General features: G+C 42.4%; 2 protein-coding genes across 2 annotated transcripts; one reads left to right on the forward strand and one right to left on the reverse strand.

Moving 5' to 3' along the window:
• Window positions 1-281: 281 nt before the first annotated feature.
• On the forward strand, window positions 282-1,091 carry LOC136477062 (uncharacterized). The gene has a single exon (XM_066475074.1). It carries the CDS (start codon window positions 429-431, stop codon window positions 1,005-1,007), a length of 579 nt encoding a protein of 192 aa, XP_066331171.1. The 5' UTR covers window positions 282-428; the 3' UTR covers window positions 1,008-1,091.
• Window positions 1,092-1,112: 21 nt separating this feature from the next.
• LOC136477060 (kinesin-like protein KIN-5C) lies at window positions 1,113-7,894 on the reverse strand. Its single transcript, XM_066475071.1, has 22 exons — window positions 7,741-7,894; window positions 7,478-7,607; window positions 6,772-6,930; window positions 6,338-6,687; window positions 6,116-6,254; window positions 5,915-6,012; window positions 5,679-5,835; window positions 4,842-4,911; window positions 4,680-4,756; window positions 4,439-4,573; window positions 4,251-4,362; window positions 4,084-4,170; window positions 3,640-3,815; window positions 3,373-3,534; window positions 3,157-3,264; window positions 2,916-3,074; window positions 2,758-2,841; window positions 2,473-2,678; window positions 2,278-2,379; window positions 1,928-2,037; window positions 1,683-1,834; window positions 1,113-1,553 (listed from the first exon to the last, which is right to left on the reverse strand). The coding sequence occupies exons 1-22, from the start codon at window positions 7,797-7,799 to the stop codon at window positions 1,356-1,358; spliced, it is 3,030 nt and encodes a 1,009-aa protein (XP_066331168.1). The 5' UTR covers window positions 7,800-7,894; the 3' UTR covers window positions 1,113-1,355.
• Between the last annotated feature and the right edge of the window lie 12,354 nt (window positions 7,895-20,248).

Here is a 20,248-nt window from a genome sequence, read left to right on the forward strand (position 1 = left end):
TAGACTTAAAAGATTCGTTTCGTGGATTTTGTCTAAACTGTGTAATTAGTTTTATTTTTTATTTATATTTAATACTTCATACATGTCTCCAAAGATTCGATGTGACGGGAAATCTTGAAAAATTTGACGATTTGGGATGGAACTAAACAGGCCTTCAGTGAGTTCCCTTGTGCAGTGCTGGAGTAGTTTGGATCTTGGAAAAGTGGTGTACTGTTGTTGATTGAAGACGCGATTGGACTGATCCCTTGTAATTCGGATCTTGAAAAAACCTTCAGTGATTGGCCATCTCTTCGAAGTTAGACTCGAAGAGAGGCAAATCAAACTGTTGGTTCACGAATCAACGTCAAGTGTCCAAGTGTGGATCAGGTCGCCGTCACCAAAGCCTTCGCCCACACAAGGGCCACCGGCCACCTCGCGCGTCTTACGCCATGGGCAGCGCGTCGTCCCCGTCCCCGCCGTCGCGCCGGCGGTGGAGCTGGGGCTCAGCGCTCGCCGGCGCAGCGACGACGGCCGCCGCCACAGCGCTGGTGCTGTGCCGTCCCCGGGACCCTCGGCTGGAGCTCATCTCCATCAGCCTGTCCGCCTTCCACTTCCGCGCGCCGGCGGCGCTGGACATCGGCCTCACCCTCACCGTGCACGCCACCAACCCCAACGTCGTGCCCGTGCGCTACGGGCCCTCCACCGTCTCCATCCTCTACGGCGGCGCGCACCTCGGCACCGCCCACCTCGACGCCGGCGAGCAGCCCGCCACCTCCTGCCGCCTGCTCCACCTCCCGGCGCGCCTCGACGGCGTCGAGCTCGCGCACCGCGCCCGCGCCATCCTCTCCGACGTCGCGCGCCGCCTCATGGAGCTGGACGCCGCCGTCGAGATCGCGGGCGAGGCCGCGGTGCTGCTCTGGTCACGCCCCTTCTCCGTCCGCATCGACAGCCACATCACCGTCGACCCCGTCTTCCTGGAGGTGGTCGAGCAGGAGAACCACTCGGAGATGCAGCTCTACCTCGCCTGAATCTTCACCAACTAGTCTTGTCAAAAACCCTATCGCTTATTTTGTGCAATGCTCAAAAGTCATAACCTTCATTTGTTTCCACAATGCAATGCAACATTCAGATTCCAATGCAATGCCTCATTCAATTCAAGCTAACTTTCACAAATTTCTGATGCTCTACAATATCAGTATCGCACAACACAAAATGTTACAAATGATTGATTGGGAACAAAAGGGAAATGCACTGGGGGAGAGCCAAGGCATTTCACCCGCCACAGTTAACCTAGCACAAGTGCACAACAAGGACACCAAAGCTGGCAAATTGATGCCCTACTAATAAATTACACTGCACACGGGGATTTGAATGTCTCAGTTGATTGTCGCGAGCGGCAAGCGAGGTATCTGAGATAACTTGGACTCTTTGCTCGATTCGGATTCATACGGATGGTTCTCACGGAACTCATTCATCAAGGTCTCCATTGGCATCGCTCGCAGCGACTCAATCGAGCCTTTGCTTGGCACGTTCGGCTCAGACCTCACCGGAGTTTCACCAGTCGGTTCGTAGTCCTGCAAGAATAGCATTTGCAGAGTTAGGGGATTAGAGTAAGCAAGGTATTAATTGCTCAATGTATTGGTAGTAACTTAGGAAAGCACTTTAGTTTCAGGCTTTCAGCAGATTTTCAGTCTCACTCTCACCTTGTAGCTGTTTTGGAAAGCCTTGTCGGCGTGCATATTGATACCGGCAGCCTGGCTGGAGTGGCTCTCTTGCAGCTTCTGTAGCTCTGCGAAGTGAGCCTCCACCGTTGAGACCACTCTTGAACTCGAATTACGTGCCTCTTCCAACAGATCTGAAGCAAAGTGACGTATCAAGATGCCCAGATCAGATAGAGAACTATGAGTGCTGATGACTAAGACGAACAAATCAAGTGCCAAGAAAGTACTTTCAATGCCCTGGGCTATGTCCTTGCTGCTATTGGAGGCGTCTTCTTCAGCCACAGGTCGAGAAGATGCAACCTCCACTTCATGTTGCTCATTGTTCTCAATTGCAGTCCTGAAAAATACAACCAAGCTACATTAGCAGCCAATACATAGTTTTGGAAACAAAAGTGCTGGCTCGAATGCTCAGGCACTGCGACTGCCCCTTGGCTGCTTATCTGCTGTCACTCAAATTATAAGAAGTTTGTTCTTATGCACTAAAATTATGCATGGGCATGCAAATTGTAACCTAAGTAGCCACTCTAAGAGAGTGCCAAATGAATTTATTGAGATGTAGTAGAACTAATCAACTTGCCTGACGAGTGCTTCAACTTCAGCAACTTGCTTTCTGCTGAGATCGTTAACAGCAGCATGTGACTTCTTCCATTGCTGAACAGCGGAGTCAACAGTGCATGCGCTGGATAAGTCAAGCACAAATGATTACTCATGATCCAAGTTCAACGGATAAGTGGACGAACAAAAATAATCCCATGCAACCGTTCAGACATACCACTCCTGCAGCATGGTTTCCATGCGGCAATGCTTAGCTGCAGAGAAGCTGGAGCCAGCTTTGCAGTCATTCTCAGCCTGCTCTGCAAATGTTTCCCACTTCCTCTTAGCATCTTTTGTGACAAACTCCATGGCCGATGTGTGTTCATCCAAAAATGCCTTGTTTCCACGGGCAGAATCACCCAGAGAACTCAATCTAACACCGACCTGAAAGAAAATGCATGTCAGGATCGTGTACTTGCAAGAATAAACGGATGCAAGAATAATATCATGGGCATGCACGCACCAACTCTCTTTGTCGAGTAATATGTTTAGACACTAAACTGCTTATGTCCGCTAGAAGCTTATGCTCCTCTGATTTTGATAGCTCCTGCACAAGAAGATGGTATTAGTTACACACCTACCAAACTTTGCAGCAAACGAAAAGAGGGCTAAATGGCTCACCTCATAAACCATCTGAAAATCTTCAATGCTTTTCATTTGTGCTTCATGAGTATTATTTGAGTGGCTCTGTAACTTGGATGTTTCCTCAACGTACTTGTCAAATAGCCCAATAATATAAGTGGACATTTCTTTTGTCCTGTCCAAGCTTATTCGGAAACTCTACAAGACCATGAACTCCAATTAAGAGATGGCATGTTAAAAATCTTGAGGAAGAAAGAAATCATCAGAGATTGTGACTGACCTCCCTTAATTCTTGAGTGAAGTGTGTCATTTCGCTTCGGTGGGTGGTTAACAATTTATGGATGTCATTAAATATATTCTGTGCCTCTCCCTCAACGCAAGCTAGTAGCTGTGAGAAAAGGTATTTCCATGAACATAAATAGAACAACAGTTAGGATCAAGAACTTGACAGAAGTAGATTTTTTTTTTAAGCTACACAAGCATCCAAGTTACTTACCTGGTCAAGACTACAGCAGCTTGCAGCAGATAGTGATGATATATCTTCCAGTGTGGCATTTGCACTTGCTTTATGTAGGAGGACAACATTTTGGAAAGCTTCCATATGTGACATGTATAATGATTTTGAAGCCAAAATCTTCTTTTTCAGCTCATCAGTAGCCTTCAAATGTTCAAACAAAAATAGTGAGCATACAATATGAAGTCAATGAGTGAGGTAATTAAGTCCAGAATTAGGTATGCTAATTAATGGTTCGGTAATAGTTACCTTGTCATGGGACTCAACACAAGATTGGCATAAATCCTCCATGGACTTTAGGTGCATATTTTGTTGATCTACGGATGCATTGAGTGTATTGGAAAGAATATCCAACTTCGAAGCAAGGTCAGTTTGGAATGTATTCACTACTGATCTATTTGTTGCACTTAGCTTGTCTCCCCTAGCTATTTCATCATGGTCAACAACATGTTAGCACAAATGACAATCGTAATAAAGACAGTAACAGAAGGGCGGGCCTGGTGCAAGCGGTAGAGTCTTGCCGCCTGTGACCGGAAGGTCCCGGGTTCGAGTCGCGGTCTCCTCGCATTGCACAGGCGAGGGTAAGGCTTGCCACTGACACCCTTCCCCAGACCCCACACAGAGCGGGAGCTCTCTGCACTGGGTACGCCCTTTTTAATAAAGACAGTAACAAAAATACTCCAAGACACTTACCAATTTTTGAATACAGTGAAGTATTATCACGAGTATATTTTTCCAGATCTGATCTCAGCGCACAAGCTTGGTGTGTTAAAGCATTTTCTGTAATAAGAATTAGTTAAATAACCGTTAAAAATAAAAATAAATGGTTTTGTGGAATGGACAATGTGATAAAATGGTACCTGCTTTTTTCTGTTCTGAAATTATATAATCTTTCTCCTTTAGATCATACTGTGCCTGCTTCAGATCTTCTTTTGTCGTAGAGAGTAGGTTGCATGTGTGGTCCAGATGTTTCTATCACAATAAACAGCTATAAGCCTTATGGTTTAGGTAACCATAGAGTAACCAGATTAAGGAACATGCAACTTACCTCTGTGACTTCAAGCTTTTTGCTCAAATCAACAGAATGTTGAAGCTCAGAATCATACTTTTTTTGCAGATCACTAATTAGCTTCTGGTTTGCTTCCAAAGAAGCAGTCATTTGTTCTATCTGATCAGCCATCGCCTTCATAAGGAAAGATTAAAGAAAACAAGTCATTTCAGGGGTGAAAAGAAAATGATTCCCCTTCAGATTGACTAACTTTGAAACATCATGTCATGCCAAACTCTACCTTTCGCTCATTTTCCTCCTGCTGATATCTGTCTTTGGGAATGTACACTCCAACTTTTTCTCGAGCAGCATACACCTCTGGAGAGTAATCAAGTTTTGTGAGGAGGAACTAGTGTGTCACCATTCTGTTGAGATGAATTCATTATGTGCATTCACTACTGACCTGCCTTAAGTCGGTCAATTTCACCATAAAGATCTTTAATTAATGTTGATTTCATCATTTTCTGGTTTACCTGCAATAAAGAAAGATACAAAAATAATAATATCAGGTGTCAAACATAAATTAAACAGCAAGAGCATGCCCAAAAGTGAGTTTTGTGGTTATAGATCCCTCTAGAATAACAATGGCAAAGACTTATCCAGACTACTTCAGCATCTCTTATAATTCAATATCTCAAACACCACAAACACATCAAGAACTAAATTGGTGTGCAATGCTGGATCAAATGAGATGGCGATAATGCAATAACAAATCATAGCACAGTTTTCACCAACCAAGAGGGCCATCTAAATGCATGCATCCCATAAAACAGCATAGGCAACAACATAACTGCTACTCTACTACCGAAGTAAAAAAAAAAAGGGTTAAGCAGGTGGCTGCATAAGTGAATAAAGAGTGCAAACGAAAATATGTTTATTTATATTGCTATATACTCCCTCCATTCCAAATTATAAAATGTTTTGGCTTTTCTAGATATATAGCTTTTGCTATGCACTTAGATATGCACTATGTCTAGATACATAATAAATGCAATGTATCTAGAATGGAGGGAGTACATATCTCACTTCAACATAGTAAAGTGCATGCCATCTAGTAGGAACATTTCCATCTGTATCAAGTATCCAATCACAAACATTACAGCCAATATGTCTACAAGTTTGTTTTGTCATTTGCCTTTTCGGTCAAGGCTTGAAGAATAAGGATAACAAGATTTCCATTAGACTTACACAGAAATAATGAGTACAAAGGTTGTAAACTGATAAAGTGAAGACATATCACCTCAGGTCTGTTCTTAATGCTCTTTGCCCGGTGTGCATAATCCAAAGTACTCAAGGTTTCTTCAAGGCAATGCACGGAGGGTGAAACAGTAGCGATAATGCAAGTCTTTGTTCTTCCTCCTAATGAATCACGCAGCAATCTTGTGAGTTTGCTGTCCCTGAAAGATAGGAGAATTTTCAGCAAGGTAACAAATAGCAATTATTGTATCTGCACCAACATGATCAACTGCTGCTTACCTGTAAGGAACATGTCCAAGGTGTTCGACCAATGCCGTAATCACACGGCCCAGAGTAAGCAAGCTTTTATTAATTTCGCCAGCCTCCCTTGCACGGCCCTTTAGTCAAGAGGAAGTGTCTTACTTTAGAATACAATACAATTGATGCCAAGAGATGAAGGTATTTAAAAGCAGCATTCAAGCTTGTTACACGATACAATACCTCCTTAGCTCCAGAACGAGAGATGTTCTCAGACCCAGCCAAGTCAACTAGATTTAACTTCCCGCATTTTATCAGCTCTTCTCCTTCAGGGGTTGCCTCTTTTATGTGAATAGTGATTGAGAATAGGGAGTGCGATCGACTATAAAATGTTAAAAGTGGTAATGAGCACTTAAAGTTTGTTGTAGCAGTACAGTTCAGAACAAGACAGAGAGTGAGATTGACCTGGATTGCTTGTTCAGTAATGTCTCTGCAGTGCGGCGCTTTGCAGACCCCCTTTCTAATAGAGAGAATATTTCACTTGCATTCGTGACAATTTCTTCCTCAAGACCTCGAACAAGAACTCCACCCTTCCCATCCTCCATAAGAGGTAAGGTTTTCTTCTGTCTATCCTCAAATGCAGCCTTAGATATCTCTTCAGGTGCAAGAAGATCTGTAATTTCCTCATTGTACAGCTCAAGGAACGTGACCTTAACACTGTACTCAGTGTTCTGCCTCTCCAGGGTATCAAAGATTTGTTTCACTGCCCGAGGTATAACTCCAGCGTCTGCAGGTAATTGACCCTTTGGTCCACTCTGCAAGCATTCGAGCACAAGCAGTCATCAGTGATTGAGCAACCAGGAAGCATAATACAGTCATAAAAAATAGCATAGACTTGCCTTGGCTCTCCTGCATTCGCCTTCCATGGTGTATGTTTTCCCAGTGCCTGTCTGGCCATACGCAAAAATGGTGCAATTGAATCCCTCTAAGACCTCATTTACAATAGGAATAATGGCCTGGTCATACAAGTCCTTCTGCTTTGCTGTCGGTCCAAAAACCTGAGAATAGAATGAGGGCACTGCACGTTACAGCTCTGTACCTGGCAGCCAAACCTGAAACAAAGTAGCAAAGCTTTGTGGTGCGGCGTGCACTAGCTTTTGATAGTAGCTGACCACGATTGCCTCACGGTCTTGCACTAGCTGTTAGCACAGAACACTTATACTAGCAAAATGAAAACGTGCAGAACAGGTGCTTATCATGAGTGTTCCTGATTTTTATAATTTTATTGTAGTCAAACGTGACTGTTTGAATTCACAAGCAACAGCTTCCACTGCAAATTGAGCTTGTTTGGATGCAAGCAACAGCTCTAAGCAACCCTAGATATCAAATGTCCCCAGAGTCAATCAGGGGAACAAACACAAAAGAATACTGGCGGGGATTCGCCAATCATTCACAAACTTTAAATTGGTCACACCGAAACAGAACTAGCCACAGCCTCATCGCAGTAAAACCAAATGCGACCCAACAAAGGAGTGGGGGAAAACGCATCCAGCCACTGAAACTCCCAGATCTCGGGGTCAGAAATGAGGGTAGGGGGCAGCAGACCTTGTCGAAGGTGAAGACCCTGTCGAACTGCTTCCCGGCGATGCTCTGCGTGACGGCAACCTCCCGCTGGAAGTCGTTGCAGGTGATGACCTGCGGCGCGTTGCTTCGGAGCTCATCGCCGCTGAAGGGCCTGCGGAAGCAGCCACGCGGGGATCAGAGGGCGGCGGATCTGGTGCGGGAGGCGACACCGACGACGAGAGCGCGCGCGCGAGAGAGAGAGAGAGAGAGGGAGTGAGAAATCGACGGCTGCCCGTGGCACGTACCTGCAGCGGAGGAGGACCTGCACGTTCACCGACTTCTCCTTGTCCTGCCGCGACGACATGGCGCACGCGACGGCGACGAGCGGCAGGCGGCGGTGGCTGGGGGATTTCAAAATGTCTGCGTCCAGAGGGGAGGAGCGGGGTGCGGGGTGGGGGAGAGGCAGAATTCGAAATTTTGGGGGTTGCCGCAGCAGCAAGATGCGGTGCGGCGGATATGCGATGCGGCCGTTGGATGGGCGACGCTCCAGGTGTGTGAACTGGGCTCGGCCCAATAGGCCCGTTAGTGTGGTGGAGCACTGGCGCTTCGCTTTACGGGTCTCCAGTCTCCACGAGGGTGCAGTGTGAATTGGAAAATCGAAACGTGGGGGCCGAAGTGCCTAGTGTCATCCTATCTCCAATAAATTATCTTTAAATACAAAATTTTCTTCAATAAAATCGAAATCGTGTTATAGAAAACGCTTGTCGAGAACGGGAATAGGGCCTAGAACTCACATGTTTTGTTGTTCAGCAGCGGATCACACTTAAAATTATAACAGGAGCAAATGCAAGCAACAAACTTAAGTACCAGTAACAATAGATCACACATCTATCCTAAATTTAGAATCTTACCTCTATATAAGAAGTTAAGATTAGTTCAACATACAAAAAATGATCAAAAACTAAATGACGCAACCTCAGAAAAATAAATCAAATAGTGTGATATATAGAGGTAACAGGATGCATATTCATAGTTCATTCATAGACATACATTGTAGTAAAAGTTGGGAAACAAAATCAATCTAGAAAAAATCATATGAAAATGACAAATTTCATGTGTATTTGCACTGTCTTCTAGTGCACTTGCACCTGAATTTTGTCATTTTTGTTTGGATTTTTACACAATAAGTTTGTCTCTCAACTTTTGCTACAACATACATCTATGGATATGCATCGTTTCATAATTTTTTGAAACTTCTAAGTAGGGTTTTCACGATTACACCAAGAGGGTGGTTTGCACCAAATATTTTTCCTGTTTCCCTTATGCTGAGTATAAAACTTAGCCACATATACCTATAAATAGAGTAAAATGTGAAAAGCAAAACAACAGCAATACTTCAAAGATAAACCACACACTAACATTGAATGAACAACCTAACCAAATATAGTATATTGCCCGTGCTAACGCTACGGGATATTTCATAATGCAAATCAAACAAGCAAAAGGCAATACATATCTTGATATCCAAGTATAGAATGAGATATTAAGATTCATAGTAGACATGCACGTGCGACCCGCATGTGTGTCTATCAAATAAAAAATTATTAATGGATAAGATAACAAGAAAATTGACAAGTCAATACATGAAAATTAGAATGTCTTTAGAAATTCAATTTATTATGAAAATTCAGATCTCCAACATAATCATTTCGTAGGCCCTAACTAAATTAGCAACATTGCCACATCTACTAATCCCCACTTTTCATCACCTTAGTGTATTAACCATATCACCAGTAACCAAACCACATGAAAGCTATACAGTACAGACAACCTGATTGATGTAGCACGTTTGCATCTGAGAAGTACATAGACATCAATACTCAAAGAGCCGAGTACCTGTACAAGAGTAGTTTGTTAGCCAGTTTACATCTGGTGTTAGCTAATATAACAGCTACTGAAGCAAATAATGTGTTACAGAGAACAATCCTTGGCAACAAAAATAAATTTTTTTTACTTCTAAAATGGTATTGACATATTGGCAAATAACTTGCATTGTGCTTTCTCAATAGCAGGCAGTAACCAAAAAAATGCAAAAGAAAGATCAAATTATTACAAACATTGGTGGTTAGCTGCCTAGGAGCCTCAAATTATAACAGCTAGAAGTTTGATTAGTCATGGATAGGCATGGCATCTGTCACACAGTAAAGAACCACCTTTCAAATATATTAAAAACAAACATGCAACATAGGAAAGTATTTTCAATCAATCAAAAGATCAGAAGACCCTCCTGAACAAGAAGAGTGAATTTTCAGTCACTTTTGTCTCTCAACTTTTGCTACAACGTACATCTATGGATGAACTATGGATATGCATCGTTTCATAATTTTTGGAAAACTCGGAGTAGGGTTTTTGGAAGGGTTTTCACGATTACACCAAGAGGGTGATTTGCACTAAATATTTTCCCTGTTTCCCTTATGCTGAGTATAAAACTTAGCCACATATACCTATAAACAGAGTAGAATGTGAAAACTGAAACAACAGCAATACTTCAAAGATAAACCACACACTAGCATTGAATGAGCAACCTAACCAAACAATATTAAGGTTGTGTTTGGGAGAGCGTTTGCTCAGCTTCTGAGCCAGATAAGCCAATAAGCCCGCACAAACGCCTTGCAATATGGGCCTACCAGCAAACACGCTTCCGCGACTGACGGTCGCCCACAACGCTTCCCAAATCGTGAGCTTGACCCCGCTTTTCCGAAATCGCGCAGGCTTTTCCTCTCCCTGCCCCTCAGACCCGAGCGGTCCCATGCTCGCTCCCTCCCCCGTTCGCTCCCCCTCCACCGGTGCTCCAGCCAGTGCGCCAGCGGCCGTCCCCTCCCCTCCTTCGGATCTCCAGCCAGGGCGCGCCTCCGTTGCGGCTCCCCTTCCGTGTTGCCGATTCTGTTAGGTAAGCAGCTGCGGCGCTCGCCGTTCTCCGTTCCTCCTCTTCTCAAATCCTCTTCCGAGGTACTGCAGCTGATGCATTTCTTCTCCGCGCGGAGCGGCGCGCTTGGCCTGTAGGTGCTGGAGGGGGGTTCGAGTTGGGCGGATCTGTGTTGCGAGGGAGCGGAGCCTGCACCGACGTCGCGTCCTTCCCTTTCTTCCCTCTGTTGCGTCCGTCCATCGTCTGTGTCTCTCACTCCGCCCGTCCGTCCACCTGTCGTCATCAGCCTCCTCCCTCGCACCCACCGCCGGGATCTGGCGCCCCGTCTGCGCCTGCCTTGGTCTAGGTATGGGCCCTACTTCTGATCCGAGCGCCTCTGGTTTGCCTGCCTGCCATACCATGCTTGCGATGAATTCGGCGGTTCGGTTTGGTACTGGGGTTCTACTGGAATGTTGGGATAAGGCTCTTCGTTTGGGATCCTGGCCGTGTTTTTGGCCGTGGGTGGGCAGGAATTGGATTGGCAATGTAGATCACATCTAACATGCTCCATTGATATTATTTAATGCCTTTGGTTGATCCACCTGCTTCCTTCTTTTTCTGCCTTCCCGGCCAGTTTTGGATCCCATAAAGTCTATATATAACCTCTCCTGCCTTGCTTTTATTCTCCATTATGGACTGAAGTTCCATCAGCTTCTCCCAGGAGAGCGAAAGGTCTTGTAGGGGCAAAGCTTCATTTTGCTGGTAATTTGGTTCCAGTCGACAATTTGTGAATGCATTAGATATATATACATACACATGTGTATTTAGTCCTCGCGTGGTGGCGCAATGGTGTCGCAAGCATTTTCTGTGCATACTCTTTAAGGGTTGCTTTTTTCTGTTGCTTGCTATATCTTGAATGATGTATGTTAAGGAATCTGTGGCATGATCTTACATGACATTTCATAAAATTTACTAGAATGTTTGGAAACATTTAATCACTGCCACTGTCGATCATGTTGCCCTTCATAATATTGCTACATATCTTGTGCTAGAATGCTAGATACATCAACTTTAAGGTCTTCTGTTCAGTAGAATTGGTGACTCTGGTCTACTTTTGAATGGGTGTTGAGCTCCACTTGTTCTAAATATGTGGCTCAATACAATTGGTGACACTGCTATTTTTTTCTTTCATGTACATAGACATCCCAGTTTGCTTGAATAGATGGAAAAAGCATCAAAACCTCAAGCAAAATGGGATACTTTTGTCGCCAAAGTTTTCAATGAAATATGCGTAGAAGAAGTGCTTGCCCATAACAGGCCACACAAATTGCTTGAATAGTGTGGGTTATGCTAATTTGGTGAAGAAGTTCTTTGAGCGAACAAAGAGGCCATATGACAAAGAGCAAATGAAGAACAGATGGGATGTACTGAAGAAGAAATATGCATAGTGGAAGACCTTGAACATGAGAGCCACTAAGTTGGGAAGGGATCCTGTGACCGGATGTATTTCTACCAGTGATGAATGGTGGATAGAACAAAATGCGGTGAGTAGTTGAGATGTCGTCTTTTGTATTTTAGTACTCATCGGCATGTCATCCTCTAATTGTTATCATTTAATGTTTCAGGCTATGCCAGGATGTATAAGTTTCAAAACTGCAGTTCTTGAGCACGAGGAAATGATGCGGATAATGTTTGGTGCTATTAGTGTGACTAATGAGACATCGTGTGTTCCTGGAAGTGGTCCTGACGATGGAGAGGGTGAGGAGCATGAGGCCGGTCATGGTGATGGTGATAGTGAGAGAGTCAAAGGGAGAGGTTCACCACATGTCACACCAAATGCTAACAAAAGGCCAGCTCAAGGTTCCCCCTCTGGAAAGAAAAAGAAGACATATAGAGAACAACTTATGAAGAGGTTGGTCGACACATATGAGAAGAAGGCCCAAAGTAGTAAAAATTCAGCAACTTCGCATGCGGTTGATCATGTTAGAGATGAGATTGGGGCTATGTTGGAGCAAGTCATTAACGATGGTGCTGAAGAAGGGAGTGATGAACACTACTATGCCACCCAATTGCTTAAGAAAAAGGAAAACCGTGATGTGTTCGTTACTTTGAAGACACCGAATGAGAGACTTAATTGGCTGAGGCGGGCATGGGAGGACTAGAAAATTTAGTGTTGTTATGTAGTAGTAAAATAAATTGTTCAGTTTCAGACATTATTTGATGTTTTATGTAATGGGTACATTATTTGATGATTTATGTCATGACTTTGCTTGTGCGAATAATTATTTCGTGTATATGCTTCTTCCTTTGCTCATGCTTCATAATGTGTACCTATTTTAGGTGCAGAAATTAATATGAGCATCTCCAGTGATGAGGATGCAAGTCAGGACGAATCGGGTACTGATGAGGATTTCATGGTTGCATATATTGCATTGGAATTGATGGGCTCAACTAGCAGTGTTGCAAAGAACAAGGAGATGGTTCCGGATGTACTAGTCATGACAGGGATACAGTGGGTTGAAATCCATCTAAATGATAGAGTGCAGTGCTACAACATGTTTAAAATGACAAAGTCAGTGTTCCATCGCCTTCATCGGACTTTGGTTCAGAATTATGGCTTGAGATCAACTAATGATATTTGTACCAAGGAAGCCTTAGGCTTGTTTTTGTGGACATGTGGTGCACCTCAATCGTTTAGACAAGTTGCAAATAGGTTTGGTCATTCTTTAGAAACTATCAGTAGAAAGTTTAGTGAGGTACTTGACTCAATTTGTAGACTGTCTATTGACATCATAAGGCCTAAGGATCCACACTTTGGTACAGTTCATCAAAAACTACAGCAAGCTAGGTTCTGGCCTCATTTCAACGATTGCATAGGCGTCATTGATGGTACACACATACCTGTAACTGTACCAAAAAGTGAACAGGCAAATATATATTGGACGACATGGTTATGCTTCACAAAATGTCATGGTCGTTTATGACTTCGATATGCGGTTCACATTTGTTGTCACGGGTTGGGCTAGATCTGCTCATGACACTCAGGTATTTTTGGATACTTTAGTCACCTACAAGGATAAATTTCCACATCCACCTAAAGGCAAGTATTACCTTGTTGATTCTGGGTATCCTAATAGAAAAGGATATCTAGCACCTTACAAGGGACAAAGGTATCATGTGCCCGAATGGCAACATGGTCGTCATGCAGTGGGATCGAAGGAGGTGTTCAACTATGCTCATGCATCCCTCCGAAATGTGATTGAGCGGTCATTTGGAGTTCTCGAGATGAAGTGGCGCATTCTCTTGCAGTTACCTAGTTATCCAATTGAGAAGCAATCAAAGATTATCATTGCTCGCATGGCTCTTCATAATTTCATTAGAGACAATGCCATATATGATGAACATTTTAAAACCTATGTGGAAGACAGTAGTGGTGTTGGGTCCCAAGTTCCTTCAGCTGAAGGTGGTGGTTCGGCGGATGCTATGAATATGTGTGCTTTCCGCGATGCTATTGCTAATGCGTTTGTTGGGTGATTCATTGTTAGAAACTTGAGTATTTTGTAGCAATTACAATACCCAAGTGGATGTTATTTACGATTATTATTGTACATTGCAATTTAATGGAACCATATTGCTATCTCAAACTTTAAAAATATCCCCACCATTGTCTTCGGATCATTGTGACGAATCAAAAGAGGTATCATCAGCCTCAGTGGTACATAGGTCAATTTACATCCAGAACAGATAATCTACCAAAAATAATCAGGACAGCCAAACGTCCAGCTTATTCAGACAACAAATTCTCCAAATCGTGACTTATCAGATAAGCCTGCTCAGCTTATAAGCGAGACTCAGAAAAGCTGCAACAAGAAAGGCCTAAGAAGGATCGCACCGCACTCGCTTAAAACTAAACTAGGAAGGGTAACCACGATAGCCTACTTTGGGTTTATTACAGCAAGCCAAAAAAGTAACATAACTACTGTAAAAAAAGGTATGACAAAGTAGTGATTGAGTGAGTATGCAAACTGCGTCTTTTTCCTAAAAAAAAGTGATTCTGCAAACTGGTTGTGCATATCACTTAACCTACAAGTTTTCTTAGACCTCAATCTAAACATAGTATAGCAAAGGGAAACAATGAATCAGGCCGGTTAGCATTCGGCTCTTGGCGTCTGGGAGTGTTACAGCCTGTTTGGTTTAAGGAGGGATCTCATCCGGAACGAGTTCATGCAGAATGAGGTCGTCCGATGGATTCTGATGGAATGACTCGGTTACAGACTTGTGCATTGAAACAAGCTTACTCGCTAAGGGATGGACTGGAACCATGACGCAAACCAAACGTGGTGGTTAGCTTCGTCTTTAGGTTCGGATCATTCCGGACCTGCGCATTCCGTGAACCAAACGCGTTGTCTCCCACTATAAAGGAGGAGCTACTGTCGCCGCGAAGGAGGAGCTTGGCCGGCTCATCCAACTGGGAAGAAGCATGCGCCCTGTTGGCTTGGATTATAACTTTTTTAGCCAACAAATATTATTTTTCTCTCATAATAAATCAGTCAATAGTACTTTCACCTATGTCTTATCAGCCAAACGAACAGGACAATAGTTGGCACCCATCCTCGGCTCTGTCTCTAGGCCGGCTCATCCACCCTGGGAAGAAGCCTGGGGAGGACACGAACACCGGCACGGCATGAGGCGCAGGAGCTCGGCAATTGTTGTGGAATAGGCCAAGGATTTAATTTGGACATCTAATCATGTGCTAGGCTAGGCTAGAGTGGTGATAAATTAAAAATGTAACTGTGATATAAACTAAGCGTAACTTTGCTGTTTTTCTATCCAAATTCAAGTCTTCAATTTATATAGGCACTCACATGTTTTTTGAATTTATTACAAGGATTAAAAAGGTTATTTAAATAAAAATGTACGAGAAGAATATCATGTGCTACGCTTGAGTGGTGATAAAAAATGTAAAAACAAAAATATTAAAAAGGGGTTAAGTGCGTCACAAATTGAGCGTACCAAGATGGTTAGGTTTCTTATGATGAAATATGTCTATCTAGATTTAAGTCCTTGATTTAATATGGACACTCGGTAATTTTCTGAATCTGTTACAGAATTATGGCTTTGTGATAGTGGATGATTACACTAGATACACATGGATATTCTTTCTAGTGGACAAAAGTGATGTATTTGCAACATTCAAATCATTTGTCAAGGGCATTCACAATGAATTTAAAACAACCATCAAGAGAGTTAGAAGTGACAATGGTAGTGAGTTCAAGAACACTAGATTTGATGAGTTATGTGATGAATTTGAAATTAGACATCAATTCTCGGCCAAGTACAATCCACAATCAAATGGCTTTGTTGAGAGAAAGAATAGAACACATTGATATAGCAAGGTCTATGCTTAGTGAGTACAATATGAGTCAATCTTTTTGGGCCGAAGCTATCAATACGGTTTGCTATTGTAGCAACCACCTCTATTGTCACCCATTGAAAGAGAAGACACCATATGAGCTCTTGAATGGTAGAAAGCCCAACATTGAATATTTTTAGGTTTTTTGTTGCAAATGCTATATCTTGAAGAAAGGCACTAGATTGGGTAAGTTTGATAAGAAATATGATGAATGATTCCTACTTGGATACTCCACTACAAGCAAAGCATATAGAATTTGGAATTTGGATAGTGGTACTCTTGAGGAAGTTCATGATGTTGAATTTGATGAAACCAAGGGTTCACAAGTAGAGAATGAGAACTTGGAAGATGTTAGAGGTATTCAACTTTCAAATGTCATAAAGAACATGGATGTTGGTGAATTGAGGCCTAGGCAAGTGAATGATGATGAAGATGATCAAGTGCAAGTGCTCTCCAACTCAAATGTACAAGATGATACAAATCAAGTTAGTGCAAGTGGCTCTCATGACAATGAATAAGATCAAGCGGCTAGTACATCATCTCAACCCAATGATCAAGCAAGTGCAAGCAATCAAGTTCCAATCCTCCAACCAACCAATGTTGTAAGAGATCATCCATTGGACACTATCATTGGTGATATTTCAAGAGGTGTACAAACAAGATCAAGATTGGCTTCATTTTGTGAGCATTTCTCATTTGTGTCATCCATTGAACCAAAGAAGATTGATGAAGCTTTGAAGGATGTTGATTGGGTGAATGCAATGCATGAAGAGTTGAATAACTTCACAAGAAATCAAGTATGTGAATTAGTAGAGAGACCAAAGGGACATAATGTGATTGGAACCAAATGGGTCTTTAGAAACAAGCAAGATCAAGATAGGATAGTTGTAAGGAACAAAGCAAGATTAGTAGCACAAGGCTATACTCAAGTTGAAGGTCTTGACTTTAGAGAAACATATGCCTCGGTTGCTAGATTGGAAGCAATTAGAATCTTGCTAGCCTATGTTTGTGCCCACAACATCAAGCTCTATCAAATGGATGTTAAGAGTGCATTTCTCAATGGTTACATCAATGAAGAAGTATATGTTGAGCAACCTTCCGGTTTTGAAGATGACAAAAAGCCCAACCATGTGTAGAAGTTGAAAAAGCATTATATGGCTTGAAGCAAGTACCTAGAGCATGGTATGAGAGATTGAGGGATTTCCTACTCTCTAAAGGGTTCACAATAGGCAAGGTTGACACCACTTTTTTCATCAAGAAGATTGGAAAAGATCTATTTGTATTGCAAATCTATGTAGATGACATCATATTTGGATCAACCAATCAAGACTTTTGTGATGAGTTTGGAAAGATGATGGCTAATGAGTTTGAGATGTCCATGATTAGAGAGTTAAGTTACTTCCTTGGTCTTCAAATCAAGCAATTGAGGAATGATACATTTGTGAGTCAAGGCAAGTATATCAAGGACATGATCAAGAAGTTTGGATTGTGTGATAGCAAAGTCATTAGCACACCAATGGGAACCAATGGCAACTTGGATAGTGATGCAAGTGGAAATATGGTGGATCAAAAATTGTATCAGTCTATGATTGAAAGCCTACTCTATGTGACCGCATCAAGGTCGGACATCATGTTTAGTGTATGCATATGTGCAAGATTTTAAGCCTCACCGAGAGAAAGTTATTTGAAGGCTATAAAGAGAATATTGAGGTACTTGAAGCATACACCAAATGTTGGTTTGTGGTATCCCAAAGGAGCAAAGTTTGAGCTAGTTGGCTACTCTGACTCGGACTATGCGGGATGCAAGGTTGAAAGAAAGAGCACCTCGGGCACATGTCAATTGTTGGGAAGATCACTTGTTTCATAGTCATCAAAGAAGCAAAATAGTGTTGCATTATCAACTGCCAAAGCCGAATACATATCCGCCGGTAGTTGTTGTGCACAAGTACTTTGGATGAAGGCCACTTTGAGTGACTTTGGAATCAAATTCAAGAAAGTCCCATTGCTATGTGATAATGAAAGTGCAATCAAGCTAACCAACAATCTGGTTCAACATGCAAGAACAAAGCACATTGATGTCCACCACCATTTCATAAGAGATCACCAACAAAAAGGGGACATTTGCATTGAGAGTATAGGTACCGAAGATCAACTTGCTGATATATTCATCAAGCCATTGGATGAGAAAAGGTTTTACAAGCTAAGGAATGAGTTGAACATATTAGATTTCTCAAATATGTGTTGATGCACCCCCACTTATATGACATGCCTCTCCTTCGAGCAATCCAAGGTAAAAGTTGATTGGCATGGCATACATCCTTGCTAAGGACATATTTAGTGCATCGAGTCATCTCTCCATTTTATTAGGCTCATTCATAAAAATCAAATGAATTTGATGATTGTATGGTACCACTATTGCTTCTATGCTTATTTTGATCTAGTGGTAGCATATGTCATGTTTGTGGGCTTTATAAACCTAATGTTTAATCTAGAAAATGAGCTCTAAGTGTTTAACTCAACATGGTACAAGATAACCCTTATTTGGAGGTATGAAGAAGCTTGTCCTTGGATCAAACCGAGTTAAATATCTTTGGTAAATGATCTAGATTGGATCAAATTTTGGGAATATGATCCTCACCCCATTGATTGACATTGATAATCTTGACCCTACAAGTAATACTATCTATATTTTGAACCTTTATGGTCATTGATGACAAAGGGGGAGAGAAACAAAGATAGTAGTAAAGATAGTGAAAAAGGAGGAGAAATATCATAAAGGGAGAGAAACATAAAGATATCTTGATATATGACATAGGGGGAGAGATATGACAAAGGAAAGGGATCAACTAAAATTTTGAGCACACAAATAGGGGGAGCAAGCTCATGAACTTGTATGGTGCATTTAAATGTGCATTTCATATGTTTTGCTTGCATGGCACAAGTTTTAAATTTCGATATCCATGCTTGTGTGGTGTATGCTAGTTGTAGGATCGAATGATGAAATGAAAAACTAGCATGCATAGGTTATATAATGATTTCATTTTCAAAGGGTTGTTTCCAAGTGGTATCAAGCTAACCATGATGCTAAGGATGATATAATGGTGTACTCCGATTGGTATCACGCTTCAAAGGTCCATCTTTTATACCTTAGCATCATGTGGTAGATATTGACTCATATATTTCCTATCTAAGCATATGTGCAAGCTACAATCCAAACTCTTAGCACATATGTAGGGGGGCAATTGCCACCATTTGGAGTTCATGAAACTTGTTCATATTCTTTTACACATGGTAAATATGCTTGGACAAGCAACATGGATTCAATTGAATTTTAATACATATCTTTGTATAAGGGTTGTCATCAATTACCAAAAAGGGAGAGATTGAAAGCTCTAATTTGGTTTTGGTGAATTGATGAAACCCTAAGTGCTAACCTAGTTTATCAAGTGATCATGAGATAGGTAGCACACTCCAAGTTGAGAAGCAAACAAAGATCATAGCATGATGAAGATGATGTCATGGTGATGATCAAGTGCTTGGACTTGGAAAGAAGAAAGAGAAAAACAAAAAGCTCAAGACAAAGGTATAAACCATAGAAGCTATTTTGTTTTAGTGATCAAGACACTTAGAGAGTGTGATCACATTTAGGTTTGATAGTCGTACTATTAAGAGGGATGAAACTCGTATCAGAATGCGATTATCAAAGTGCCACTAGATGCTCTAACTCATTGCATATGCATTTAGGATCTAATGGAGAACTAACACCCTTAAAAATATTTGTGAAAATATGCTAACACATGTGCATAAGGTGATACATTTGGTGGTTGGCATATTTGAGCAAGGGTGAAGAAGTTAGAGGTGAAATAGAGTTGGTCGCAAAGATGCTGGCGTTGGTCAACTGACTAGACGCTGGGTCGCTTAGCGATCGGACGCTGAAGGGCTATGTCCGGTCGTATTGTCGGTCAGCACAATAAGAAGTCACAGTGTGACCAGACGCTGGTAGGGTCCGGTCAAGCATGACTGGACGCGTTCGGTCGGCAAAAGTCAGTTTTGGAACCTTACTGTAAACGACCGGACGCTGAGTGTTCAGTGTCCGATCAACTCAGGCACAGTATCCAGTCAAGACAGATGACCGTTGAAATCGGGACACGTGGCTGACTATGAGCGATCGGACGCTGGGGGCTCAGCGTCCGGTCAACTGACCGGAGCGTCCGGTCAGCCCGCGTTATGCCCAGTGAAGGAGTATAACGGCTCTATTTCGTGGGGGCTTCTATTTAAGCCCCATGGCTGGCTGTAGCTCACACCTTTGGCCATTTTCATTGACATAGCAACCTTGTGAGCTTAGCCAAAGCCCTCCCACTCATCTCCATCATTGACTCATCATCTTTGTGAGATTGGGAGAGAATCTAAGTGCACTGCTTGAGTGTTTGCATCTAGAGGCACTTGGTGTTCGTGTTTTGCTGTGGATTTTGCTTGTTACTCTTGGTGGTTGCCG

Source organism: Miscanthus floridulus, chromosome 8 (genome assembly GCF_019320115.1).
Source record: "Miscanthus floridulus cultivar M001 chromosome 8, ASM1932011v1, whole genome shotgun sequence".
In the NCBI taxonomy this organism is placed as follows: domain Eukaryota; kingdom Viridiplantae; phylum Streptophyta; class Magnoliopsida; order Poales; family Poaceae; genus Miscanthus; species Miscanthus floridulus.